The sequence below is a fragment of the Rhinopithecus bieti genome, unplaced genomic scaffold, assembly GCF_001698545.2.
Source record: "Rhinopithecus bieti isolate Rb0 unplaced genomic scaffold, ASM169854v2 scaffold_758, whole genome shotgun sequence".
Lineage (NCBI taxonomy): Eukaryota > Metazoa > Chordata > Mammalia > Primates > Cercopithecidae > Rhinopithecus > Rhinopithecus bieti.
Window position 1 is genome coordinate 10062 of NW_016803215.1, and position 12065 is coordinate 22126.

The following is a 12065-nucleotide window of genomic DNA, read 5'->3' on the forward strand; positions in this document are numbered from 1 at the left end:
CAGCTATCAAAGAGAAACAATAACAATACCATTTATGTCTTAGAGTTGTTAGAATCAAGCAACAGTTTATTCACTGGAAGCACTGACAATAGTAACTGTGCAATAAACATTCACTCTTAATTCCTTAGACCTGCAGGCCTCAGATATTAGAACAGCACAGAATTCTTGAAACCTTTTCATCAAAGAATCCAAGTAGTTTAGCGGCTGGCAAGCTTTCTGTGTAAAGGGCCAGATAGTAAATATTTCAGACTTGCAGACCATATGGTCTCTGTCACAACTAGTCAACTCGGCCGTTACAGTGCAAAAGCAGCTATATGGGCATAGCCATGTTCCAATAAAACTTTATTTACAAAACAGATTTGGTTTGCAGGCTCTAGTTTGCAGTAAAGTGATGATCTGGGATCTAGCACTCAGCACTAACAATAGCAAAATGTCTTGGAAGTCTCGTTCTTCATCTGAAAGCTTAATTTGAATTTTGCAACTTCGTAATATAGCTGGGTTTATTTCAATATAAACTTTTTTCTTCCCTCCCGATCTTCACAGAAAACGGATGCTATGGGAAGATGCTCCCTGTTTATTCTCTGCCTTCATGTGGTTCCCTGGCCCACTGCCATGAGGTCCTTTGTAGACTCAACCTGTGTCTCAACTTGATAGGACTCAGTTTCTGGGAAGTGGACCCCCAAGGATATGCTGGAAGCCTGAGACCTGAGGCCTGTTAGGAATGAAGCTTCCTCTCCTAAGGAACAGAAAGAGAGAGGGAAGGCTGGGTGCAGTAGCTTACGCCTTTAATCCCAGCACTTTGGAAGACTGAGGCGGGTGGATGACCTGAGGTCAGAAGTTCGAGACCAGCCTGGCCAACATGATGAAACCCAGTCTCTACTAAAAAAATGAAAAATTAGCCGGGCATGGTGGCGGGTGCTTGTAATCCCAGCTACTCGGGAGGCAGAGGCAGGAGAATCACTTGAACCAGGGAGGTGGAGGTTGCAGTGAGCCAAGATAGCGCCACTGCACTCCAGCCTGGGCAGCAAGAGCGAAACTCCATCTCAAAAAAAAAAAAATAAAAATAAAAAAGACAGGGAAGATTTGAGTCCAGGGAGTGAGATCAGTAGTAGTAATAGCCCCTTCCACCCCATTCACAAGCCTTGGTCATTTCATTGGCTCCCCAGTAAGGAGACAGGGCAGGTGTCCATTTCACAGATGGGGAAAACTGAGGCCCAGGGAGGTTAAGTGACTCAGCCACTGACTGCCTGTCGGTGGTGAGTTCAGAGCTGCAGCCCAGTGAGTACCCTCCCTCTGCCCTGCCCTAGTTTATGCTTCTCATTTGAGTCAGAGATAATGTGGATGTGGTAGCTGACCAAGATTGCCCTGATTCCTCATCCTCCCTGCATCCATGCCCTTTGCCATGCAGTGCCCTCCCGGAATGTGGGTGAGACATGCAGAGCCAGGCTGCCCAGTCTGACCCACACTGGATCAGCCAACCCTGGCTGACCCCTAAACTTATGAGTGAGTCCAGCCCAAATTAGCAGGGGTGCCTGACACCCCCAACTGTCCCCAGACATGTCAGCAATAAGTGCTCATCACTGCCTGCCACTAGGCGTTTGGGGTTGGTTGTTAGGCAGCATCATCATGCCTCTGCTAGTTGATACAGTGACTGAAAGTCTTTCGTGAGCATCTGGGAGCAATAACTCTCCTCTCCAGCCTCTGTCTCTCTGGGCTTATCGCTGGTTTTATCGAGGCTTCTCGGCACCCCCATAGCCTACACCTCCCTGGTCACTACAGGGAGTCAGCGTGCAAGGGCATCCTTAGACTTTAGGATTCATGGCAGAACAACAAGTTGTTAGTTGCACAGGCTCTGGAGTTAGACAACCTGGGTTTAAATCATGGTGCCCCATTACTAGCTGTGTAATCTGGGCTGAGTTTGAAATCTCTCTGAGCCTCAGTTTCCTCATCTGTAAAGAGGGATAATAATCAGGGTTGCCATGAGGATGAAATGAGATCATATATATGAAGCCTTGGGTGGAGCCTAACACAAATTACCGAGTGCTCAATACATGCCAGCCACGCAACGGCTATTAGGCACCCAATGGCACCCTAGTGGATCAGTGGCTCGTGGGGCTCTCAGTAGCCCCTTCCAGGCCTCCCAGCCCCCAGGCAGAATGTGGAAGTCAGAGGGTCAGTGCCTATATTTCCAGTTTCCCTCCCTTCCAGCCACCAGTTTGTGACTTCTTGGACAAAGTCCACAAATTCCTACTGTCACCCTAGCCAGACCCCAGGGAGTCCTTCCCAACCCCTCCCTCTCCCTCCCCACTACACCCACCACAGTGTGCTTTGGATTTTGCCTTCTAACACGGGAGGAAGGATGGTGAATTTGGTTCCTATTGCTGTTGTAACAAATCATCACAAACTTAGTGACTAAAAACACACACATTTATTATCTTGTAGTTCTGAAGGTCAGAAGTCCACAGTTGTCTCACTGGGCTAAAGTTCAGGTATGGGCAAGACTGTTTCCTTCTGGAGATCTGGAGAAGAATCCATTTCCTGGCCTTTACCAGCTTCCAGAGGCCGCCTGCATTCCTTGGTTCGTGGCCCCTTCCTCTACCTTTAGAGCCAGCAGCGTAGCATCTTCAAATCTCTCTCTGACCCTGACCCTCTTGTCTCCCTCTTCTAAGGACCCTTATTGATTACACAGAGCCCACCCAGATAATCCAAGATGGTCACTCCATGGCAAGATCCTTAATTTAATCGTATCTGAAAAATCTCTTTTGCCAAGTAAGTTAACATGTTCACAGGTTCTGGGGATTGGGGTGTACACATCTTTTGCAGGGAGCATTATTCTGTTTACCATACATAGGCATTGATTCTTGGGCATAATAGTGGATCTTGTCCCCAAAGCTGAGAATTTTACACTCTTTTTTTTTTTGGAGACAGAGTTTCGCTCTTTTGCCTACCCAGGCTGGAGTGCAGTAGCACGATCTCGGCTCACTGCAACTTCCACCCCCCAGGTCCAAGCGATTCTCCTGCCTTAGCCTCCTGAGTAGCTGGGATTATAGGTGCATGCCACCATATGTGGCTAATTTTTTGTATTTTTAGTAGAGATAGGGTTTTGACATGTTGGCCAGGCCGGTCTTGAACTCTTGACCTCAGGTGATCCACCCCCAGCTCGGCCTCCCAAAGTGCCAGGATTACAGGTGTGAGCCACTGCGCCTGGACAAATTTTACAGTCTTGTTGAACAAACTGAACTGTGGGTTGTGTTTCACCATGTATTAGCTAACAAATAGTCATTTTTGTTGTTGTTGTTTCTTGTTTTCTGAGACAGGGTCTCTGTTGACCAGGCTGGGGTGCAGTGGCACGATCACGGCTCACTGCAGCCTTGACCTCCTGGGCTCAAGTGATCCTCCTGTCTCAGTCTCCCAAGTAGCTGCCACCACAGGTACATGCCACCACGCCTGGCTAATTTTTGTATTTTTTGTAGAGACAGGGTCTTGCGATGTTGCCCAGGCTGGTCTCAAACTCCTGGGCTCAAGCAGTCCTTCTGCCTCAGCCTTCCAAGTAGCTGGGACTACAGGTGTATGTTACCATGTCTGGCTCCTGACAAATAATAGTTTTGATAATTAAACAGATTCCTGGAAGTTTATGTAGATGTGGGGCTGGAGGCCTGCTGCTCAGTGCTACAGTTGTGCCTCTTAAATAATTACTGAAACCTCCCTTTTCTCCTTTTCATTACCACCTCCATCTAGGCTGTATTATTTCTGGCCTAGACTGCTGCAGCAGCCTCTTTACTGGCCTCTCTACCTCCACTCTTGCCTGCTCCAAATCACCCTCCCCACAGCTGTCTGATGGACACTTTAGCGTACACGTCGGACCATAGTGACCACTTCTCTATCTAAATGCCCTCTACAGCTCCCACTGCCCTCAGCATGAAGTCCCAGCAGCCCCTACCACTGCACAAGGCCTTCCATAAGGGCGTTTGCTTCCTTTCCAGTCTTGTCGCTTGCTCCTCCCTGCCAGGGTGACCAACCATCTTGGTTTGCTGGGACTGTTCCGGCTTTAGCATTGATACATCCGTGTCTCAGAAAACTCAGTCCAGGCAAACCAGGACAATTGGTCACTCTGCCTTTACCCCTGACTTTATGCTCTGGCAATACTGGAGTTCTCTTCCAAGCAGTCACTATAGCTTTGCTCATGCTGTTCCCTTGGCTAGAAAGTGACCCCTTCTGTTCCCTAGTGAATTGATTAGCAAGTAACTGAAAACCTTCAGTGGCTAAAACAAGTGCAGATGTATTCTTTTCACATAGCCAGACATTCAGAGGAAAATGGTGGCTGGCATTGGATCTATAGCTTGATGAGGTCTAAGCTGACATCTGTGTAATTCTCTTGGCCACAAGATGGCTGCCTCAGCTCTAGGCATCACGTCCATATTCAAGGCAGGAAGAAGGGCAAGGGGCAGCATCAGCTATGTCAGATCCTTCTTATCAGGAAAGGTTTTTTTTTTTTTTCCAGAGGATGTTTTACATTGCAGGGTAGCCGAGCATGGTAGACAGGAGCACAGGCCCTTGAGTTAGATCACTAAAGTCTGGATCCTGGCTCCATCACCTTTTAGTTAAACATTGAGAAGTCACTAGCCTTCTCTGGCCTCAGTTTTCTCATCTGTCAAATGGGCATGATGTTAATAGTAATCTACCTCACAGGGTTGTTTTTGGGGATTGAGATAATGTAAAACCTATAGGATAGTGCTTGGCACATGCTAAGTGCCTGATAAATGTTAGATATTATTTAACATTTCTTAAATAACATTGCAATATTAATTAACTTTGTAATTAGCTCCCTAACTACAAGGGATCTGAGGACAGCAAGCATTTAGCATTTATAACCCCCAATATAAAGACATACACAAAAGAAGATAGCTGGGAATGAGACTGGGCCTGGTGGCTCATGCCTGTAATCCCAGTACTTTGGGAGGCCAAGGCGGGCAGATCACCTGAGTTTGAGACTAGCCTGGACAACATGGTGAAACCTCATCTCTACTAAAAAATTACAAAAAATTTAGCTGAGGCTGGCCGCGGTGGCTCACACCTGTAATCCCAGCACTTTGGGAGGCCGAGGCAGGTGGATCACGAGGTCAGGAGATCGAGACCATCCTGGCTAACATGGTGAAACCTGTCTCTTCTAAAAATACAAAAAACAAAAAAATTAGCTGGGCATGGTGGTGGGCGCCTGTAGTCCCAGCTGCTCGGGAGGCTGAGGCAGGAGAATAGCGTGAACCTGGGAGGCGTAGCTTACAGTGAGCCAAGATCGTGCCACTGCACTCCAGCCTGGGCGACAGAGCAAGACTTCGTCTGCAAAAAAAAAAAAAAAAAAAAAAAATTAGCTGGCATGGTGGTGTGTGCCTGTAATCTCAAGCTACTTGGGAGGTCTGAAGGCCAGGAGAATCGCTTGAACCTGGGAGGTGAGGTTTGCAGTGAGCAGAGATTGGGTGCCACTGCACTCCAGCCTGGGCATCAAGAGAAGACTTCTTCTCAAAAAAAAAAAAAAAAAAAAAAAAAAAGAAGAGGCTAGCTGGGAGTGAAGTTTGGATTAAGCAAAACAGGACTACCTTCTGTGCTTGAGTACCTTCTGGTCAAATTTTAAGACCAAGCTTGGGCATCATCACCTCCAGGAAGCCATCCTGAATTCCTCCTGCCAACTGACACTGGTTTAAGTGTCCCGTTTCTATGCTTCTGGTCTGTATTTCTGTTTTCAAACGTATACCAGGGAATTTAATGATCTATTTACTGGTCTGTCTCCTGCACAGCTGGGGTCCCCCCATCCTGGATTCCCGGGTCTGGGTGGTGCTGGGCTCCCTGTAGCCCCCACTTCTTGTCGAGTAAGTCAAGTCTTTCCTGAGACTTGCCTTGGCATCACTGGGGTGTGGGAGTCACACCATGGTCCCCACTCCCAGGGGACAAAGTCTGGTGGAGAAAAGGGAGAACTCTTGGGCCAGTCTGAGGCAGCTGCAGCTGAGGGCTCTCCAGCGAGGGTTCCAGAGGCTGGGCTGGGGGCACCTCCACAGAACAGGACATTCCCAGGAGCATGCCAGGCCAGAGGCCCCCATCACCAGGGTCTGATCCCCTGGCATGTCCCTCCCTGGACACTGGGTCCCTCTCATCTCTGGCCACCCCCATCATCAGGGTCCGATCCCCCTGGCGTGTCCCTCCCCGGACACTGGGTCTGTCTCATCTCTGGCTCCTCTTGGCCTCTTGTCAGCCTCAGGAGAACTCTCTTCTGCTGGATCAGGCATTGCCGGTTGTCCCAACTCCTTCCTCTCTCTGGGCCTCAGTTTCCCCACCTGTCTAATGCAATGAAAGCATATCCAGCTCTGACCACTGTGATTCTGTGTGGAAACCATTGCCTTCTTCAAACGTGTGTCTCCTGAGGGTGATGCTGGGGTCTCCTCCTCTTCCTTTACCCTCACCATGCCCAGCACAGGGCAGGACACAGGGGCTGGCTCACTAAACACATCTCAAAGCAGAGAGCCCCTGCCAACAACAGCTGTGGGGTCTGTGCTGCGGGGTGGGTTGGGGGGGTCCCTGCTAGGGAGCCCCTTCCCCAGGAGTGGTTGTCCCTGAGCTTTGGCCATCCTCTTATGGCCTGGAGGAGGCTGCTCTTGGGGAGACCCTGTCTTCCATCTGCAGCTGGGGGCCGTGAGGACCTGCCAGGCCCCTCGGTGGAGGTAGGATCAGAGAAGCGAGTGATTTCATCAGCGTCTCACCTGTTCACAGCTTGTGAGATGGAGTGGGGAAGGTGTCTGATGAGTCCTTAACTCCCATCCCCTCCAGCTTCATGCAAGACTCCCTGGACTCTCCACCCCTAGCCCCCTGCCTCCCATTAATGCCCCAGGAGGCTCCTTCCTTGGCCCTCTCTCCGGGCCTCCATTTCCCCACTTGTCTAATGCAGGGTGGGGGAAACTGGCTGAGTGGGCTCTCTTGTTGGCTGCATAGTGTGGAAAGGGGCAGCACCAGAGAGCTGGGAAGCAACAGTTAGAGGCCGTGCAAATCAAGGATCCAGGCCGCCCTGGGAGAAGTAAGTTTATTGCTCTTGCAGGGACTCCCTGTCGCCGCTCCCAGCAACAAGTCACAGCTGTATTTTCTGGAGGAGCAGAGAACAGTGTGAGGGACTCAGAGCTGTGCCATCTTCTGGGGCGGCACAAGGCTCTGCCCGGAGGGTGGGTCCATGGGGACATGGCCGGCGGCCCCCAGCCTTCACATGCCAGCCTTATCCCTGTCCAAGGGGTCTGAGCCCCTCAGCATTTCAGGTTATTGTGCAAAGGGGTCTTGGAACACACCCTGTCCCCAGTGGGGAAGCCCCCAGCCCAGGGTGACCCTCTGTTCCCCTCTCAAGATGATAAATGGCCATCCACACCATCTGTCTCCTCTGCTGGGCCACAGTCTCAGAGGGTCAGGTTTTGGGGGAGACTGGTGTGGGGCCTGGATAGGGACATAAGTGCTTGATGAAGGCAGTGGATGGATGGATGGAGGAGTCGATGACTGTATCCTTATTGGGACCCAACTTAAGGCCTCCTACTGGAAGCACTCAACCAATATTTCTGGAATGAGAGAGTGAATGTGTGAATAAGTGCATGAATGAATCACTGAATGAGCAAATGAATGACTGACTAAATGCATGAATGAGTGAATAAATGCAAGAATGAGTGATTAAATGCATAAATGAGTGAATAAATGCAAGAATGAGTGAATAAATGCATGAACGAGTGAATAAATGCAAGAATGAGTGAATGAATAAGTGAATAAATGAATGAATAAATGTGTGAATGAGTGAATAAATGCTGAATGAGTGAATAAATGCATGAATGAATGAGTGAATAAATGCATGAATGAGTGAATAAATGCATGAATGAGTGAGTGACTAAATGCATGAATGAGTGAATAAGGGCAGGAATGAGCGAATGAGTAAGTGAATAAATGAATGAATGAATAAATGCATGAATGAGTGAGGGGGTGGGCGAGTGAGGGGGAGGGGCTGACAGGTGCAGGGACAGCTGTGGAGGCGGCACCCACCTCGTTGATCCAGTCGATGTAGGCGGACACCCGGGTATAGACTACCGGCTTCTTGAGGGTGTTGCAGCCCTGCGAGGAGCCAAAGCTGACGATGCCAAACACCTCCCAGGAACCGTTCTCTAGCTGGCAGTTCAGTGGGCCACCGGAGTCCCCCTGCATCAGACCGGGAGGGCATCAGCCACCAGGCCCCCGAGAGGCAGGCTTGGGAAGCAGGGCTGGGTTGGGGTGGGGGATGTGGGTTGGTTTCTCAGCCTTAGTTAGTAGACAGCTTTGGCCTCAGACTTCCCATGGTGAGGGAGGCAGAGGAAGTGTGGTTTGGGGCTGCCTTGGGGTGTCCGACTAGCTCTTGGTTTGCTGTGTGATCTTGGGATGATGTTACTCCGCTCCATGCCTCAGTTTCCCTAGCTGTTCAGGTCCCCTTGTCTAAGACTCTGTGAGCTACTCAGAGCAGTGAGGATGCTGGTAGCTGTGCTAGAGGCCTGAGAAGGTGAGGAAGGAGGGCGAGAATGGGGAAAGGGTTGTGTGTGTGAAAACAGGACATTCCCTGATTATCTCAGATGTTTTTGGTTCTGGTCTCCCTGGACTGGTGGAGCAAATGGCATGGAGGAACATGTGTAGAAACTTCAGTGAGGCCTCTTCTGCATCCTTTAAACTCATTTAATCCTAACCCTGTGAAGTGGTTACTGTAACTCCATTTTACAGATGGAAAAACTGAGGTCAGAGGTTCAACGGCCTTCCCAAGTTTCCGCAGCTCATAAATGGTGGGACTGGGGCTTGAACTCAGATACTCATGCTCAATGCTCATGCTCTCACCACAGTGCTGGAGGGGTGATGGGCTTACCCTGAGCCTGCTTGGCCCAGCCAGGGCTCGCTCACTCTCCTCCCAGGGGAAGGGTTTGGTCCATCATACCCCCCTCCTCCCACGTCTTCTTGGCCACTTGGAGTAGGGACAAGGTGCAGAACCTAGTCACTCACGTTGCAGGCTGAGATGACGCCATCGCCCCCAGCACACACCATGGTTTTCCTCACCCTGAAGCCCCACCAGTCAAACCTGGAGCACGTGGCGTGATCCACCACACGCTGCAGGCCCTGCTGCAGCTCATCAGCAATGGGGCCGTCGGCTGGGGAGAGAGTGAGCAGTGACCAGGGAGGCAGCCGGGCAGCCCAGCCCAGCCCCTCCCCAGGCCTTCAGGGAGCAGAGGCCTGGGACGGGACCCAGGGGAGCACCGGCTGAGACGCTGTGCAGACCACACACCTGCCCTTCATCAAGAGGCAAGCCCAGGTCCCAGAGGGCCAGGAGCAGGCTGCCGGCAGAAGGAAGCTACAGCGTTGAGTTGAATTGTCTTTAAATTGGATTCTGGGGGTTTAGTTGTCAATCATTTCTTGCAGGTCTCTGTCTTTGCTGTCACACATTTAAAAGCCTTTCCCACCCCCAAGATTTTCTTTTTTTCTTTCCTTTTTTTTTTTTTTTTTTAATTTTTTGATACAAGGTCTCACTCTTGCTCAGGCTGGAAAGATCACAGCTCAATGCAGCTTCAAACCCCTGGGCTCAAGTGATCCTCTCGTCTCAGTCTCCTGAGTAGTTTGGGACTACAGGTACACACCACCATACGGTGCTATTTAAAACATTTTTTTTTGTAGAGACAGGGTCTCACTATGTTGCCCAGGCTGGTCTTGAACTCCTGGCCCCAACTCGTCTTTCCTCCTCAGCTTCCTAAAATGTTGGGATGACAGGCGTGAGCCACCACACCTGGCTTCTCCCCCAGGATTTTCTAAATAGCGATCTGCATTTTCTTCTAAGTATCCCACAGTTTCATGATTTGCATTTAACTTTTAATTCCACTGGGATCTATTTGGGCATATGGTATACGGTAGATGTCACCCCCAACCCCTAAATGGTTTATTTTCGTTTATTTATGCTGCACTTAATATGTGCCAAGTGCTGTTCTGAGCACTTGACAAATTCTAACTCGTCTAAACCTCACCACATCTCTCAGAGACCCTTGTTAGTGTCTGTCACATGGTATGTACTTAATAAATAGTAGCTGTTATTGTTACAAAGTTTACAAAGACATGAAAATGTGAAGGCAGAAAGGGAAAGTGGGTGGCATGCTGCTTCCTTCAGGAAGGCTCTCGGGATTTGCCAGGGACGATACTCACTCCAGAGGCGGCCCCAGCCAGTGACATAGCAGGGGTAGTCGTTGGGGAGCAGGGAGTCCTTCTCCGGCAGGCAGGCCACCTGGATGGTGTCACTCAGCTCCACGTGCTCTGCAAGCTTGATGAGGGCAATGTCGTTGCTGGAATCCAAAGTGGAGAGGGTGAGTGGGCAGGAGGACCCTGGCCCCACAAGTCCAGGCTAAGGGGCTCCGGCTGTGAGTTGGGAGTCAGGCCCAGGGTGCTCAGGGGTCCTTCACGAACATCCTGACTGCCAGCTGCTTCTTGACCTTCGGGGATGTGGGGACGAACAATTCACCATCTAACATGATCACCCGCCCTGTTGACGGCTTCTTCTCACATGTCATCACCTCGGGAAAGGGTTAACAGAGGGAGGTGGGGGTGGAAGTGTTGGAAACCACTGCTGGCTGTGCGCCCATTGAAACAGAAGCTATAGCAAGTTGAGAACTCTAATGCCAAAGATGGCACCTGCAGATGCCAGTTTTAATATTTTCATGTTACAGGCATACAAGCTGGCCTCCCCAGACATACCTGGTTTGATTCCTAGTTCTGCCACAAAGTGGGCTGTGTGACCTGGGACACATTTCTTAACCTCTCTGAACCTCGGTTATTTGTCCAGGGCTGTTGTGAGGATTGCATAACAGATGACATATAAAGTGTCCATTGCAATGTGGGCATACAGTAGGCACTCAGTAAAGGTTAGCCCTGGCCCAGCCTCTGAAGAGACACTGTGGGGGGCCTTCCTTGTGCACCTTCCTGGGAGTCTTGGCCAATGAAGGGGATACGAGGGGTATTTGTCTCCACTCAGCATTTTGCCATTTTGTGTAAGAGAGTCATTCGCTGGCTGTCCAGGGTGAGGATGGGGTGTCAGGTGTGGGATGCGACAGGCTCTGCGGCTCTGTCTTGGGGACCCCTCCTTCCACACTGCCCCCAGCGGCTGTGGGATGGGCAGTTTGTCACTCACAGTACCAGTAAGGAGATCCATTTCTCATGGACATAGATGGTGTCCACACCCACAATCAGGGATCCTTCCTCATCTTCCACCTCCAGGTTGTGCTTTCCCAGGGCCACACGGTAGGTCCGGTCGTTGCTGGGCAGAGGAAAGGGACCAGGTCAGGGTGGCCCCCTGGTCCTGCCAGCCAGTGGGGTAGAGAGGGAGCTTGGGGCTTTGGTGGGACTCATTTCGGGGGAAGAGAGTGTCCCCATTGTTCTTTCCCAGGGTGAGGGGAAAGGGCCTAGGACTTGGGGTCAAGGGACTTGGGTTCATGTTGTGAGCTTGCTGCTCCTGGCTGTGTAGCCTCGTGCCTCAGTTCCCTCATCTGTAAGGGGGAGTCAATACTGGAACATACTCCCAGTGCGGCTGTGAGAATAAACTCATCCAAGCTTCCACCGCTCTTGCCTGCAGAGTTGCGGCATCCACCTAACTGCCCCTCACTTGTACGCTGGCCTACTCCTGTCTATTCCGAACCCAGTGGTGTGGGTTTAAAAATATCTCAGGCCAGGTGCAATGGCTCACGCCTGTAATCCCAGCACTTTGGGAAGCTGAGACCTGAGGATTGCTTGAGGCCAGGAGTTTGAGACCAGCCTGGGCTACATGGCAAATCCCCATCTCTACAAAAAACAGAAAACTTGTGGTGAGGTTTGGGCTTCTAAGTTAAAAAACAAACAAACAAAACCAAGATGAAAAATTAGCTGGGAGTGCCTGGTGGTGTGTGCTTAGAGACCCAGGAGGGGTCTTATATATTCAGGAGGCTGAGGTGGGAGGATCGCTTGAGCTCAGGAGGTCCAGGCTACAGTGAGCCATGAAGGCGCCACTGAATGAGACTCTGTCTCTA

General features: G+C 50.5%; 1 protein-coding gene across 7 annotated transcripts in view; it reads right to left on the reverse strand.

Moving 5' to 3' along the window:
• Positions 1-5562: 5562 nt before the first annotated feature.
• Positions 5563-12065, reverse strand: part of CTRC (chymotrypsin C) — a 16171-nt gene continuing 9668 nt past the window's right edge. For 2 of the 7 annotated variants that reach the window (XM_017869503.1, XM_017869508.1), the window contains 4 exons: positions 11195-11320; positions 10216-10352; positions 8056-8208; positions 6417-7126 (listed from right to left, as the gene is read on the reverse strand). In XM_017869503.1, coding sequence (XP_017724992.1) covers positions 6819-7126; positions 8056-8208; positions 10216-10352; positions 11195-11320 — 724 coding nt within the window. In that variant the 3' untranslated portion in view covers positions 6417-6818. Of the gene's footprint in view, positions 6331-6416; positions 7127-7152; positions 7584-8055; positions 8209-9030; positions 9177-10215; positions 10353-11194; positions 11321-12065 lie in introns of those variants that run through there. The other 5 variants (XM_017869510.1, XM_017869529.1, XM_017869518.1 and 2 more) reach the window with 5 other exon arrangements.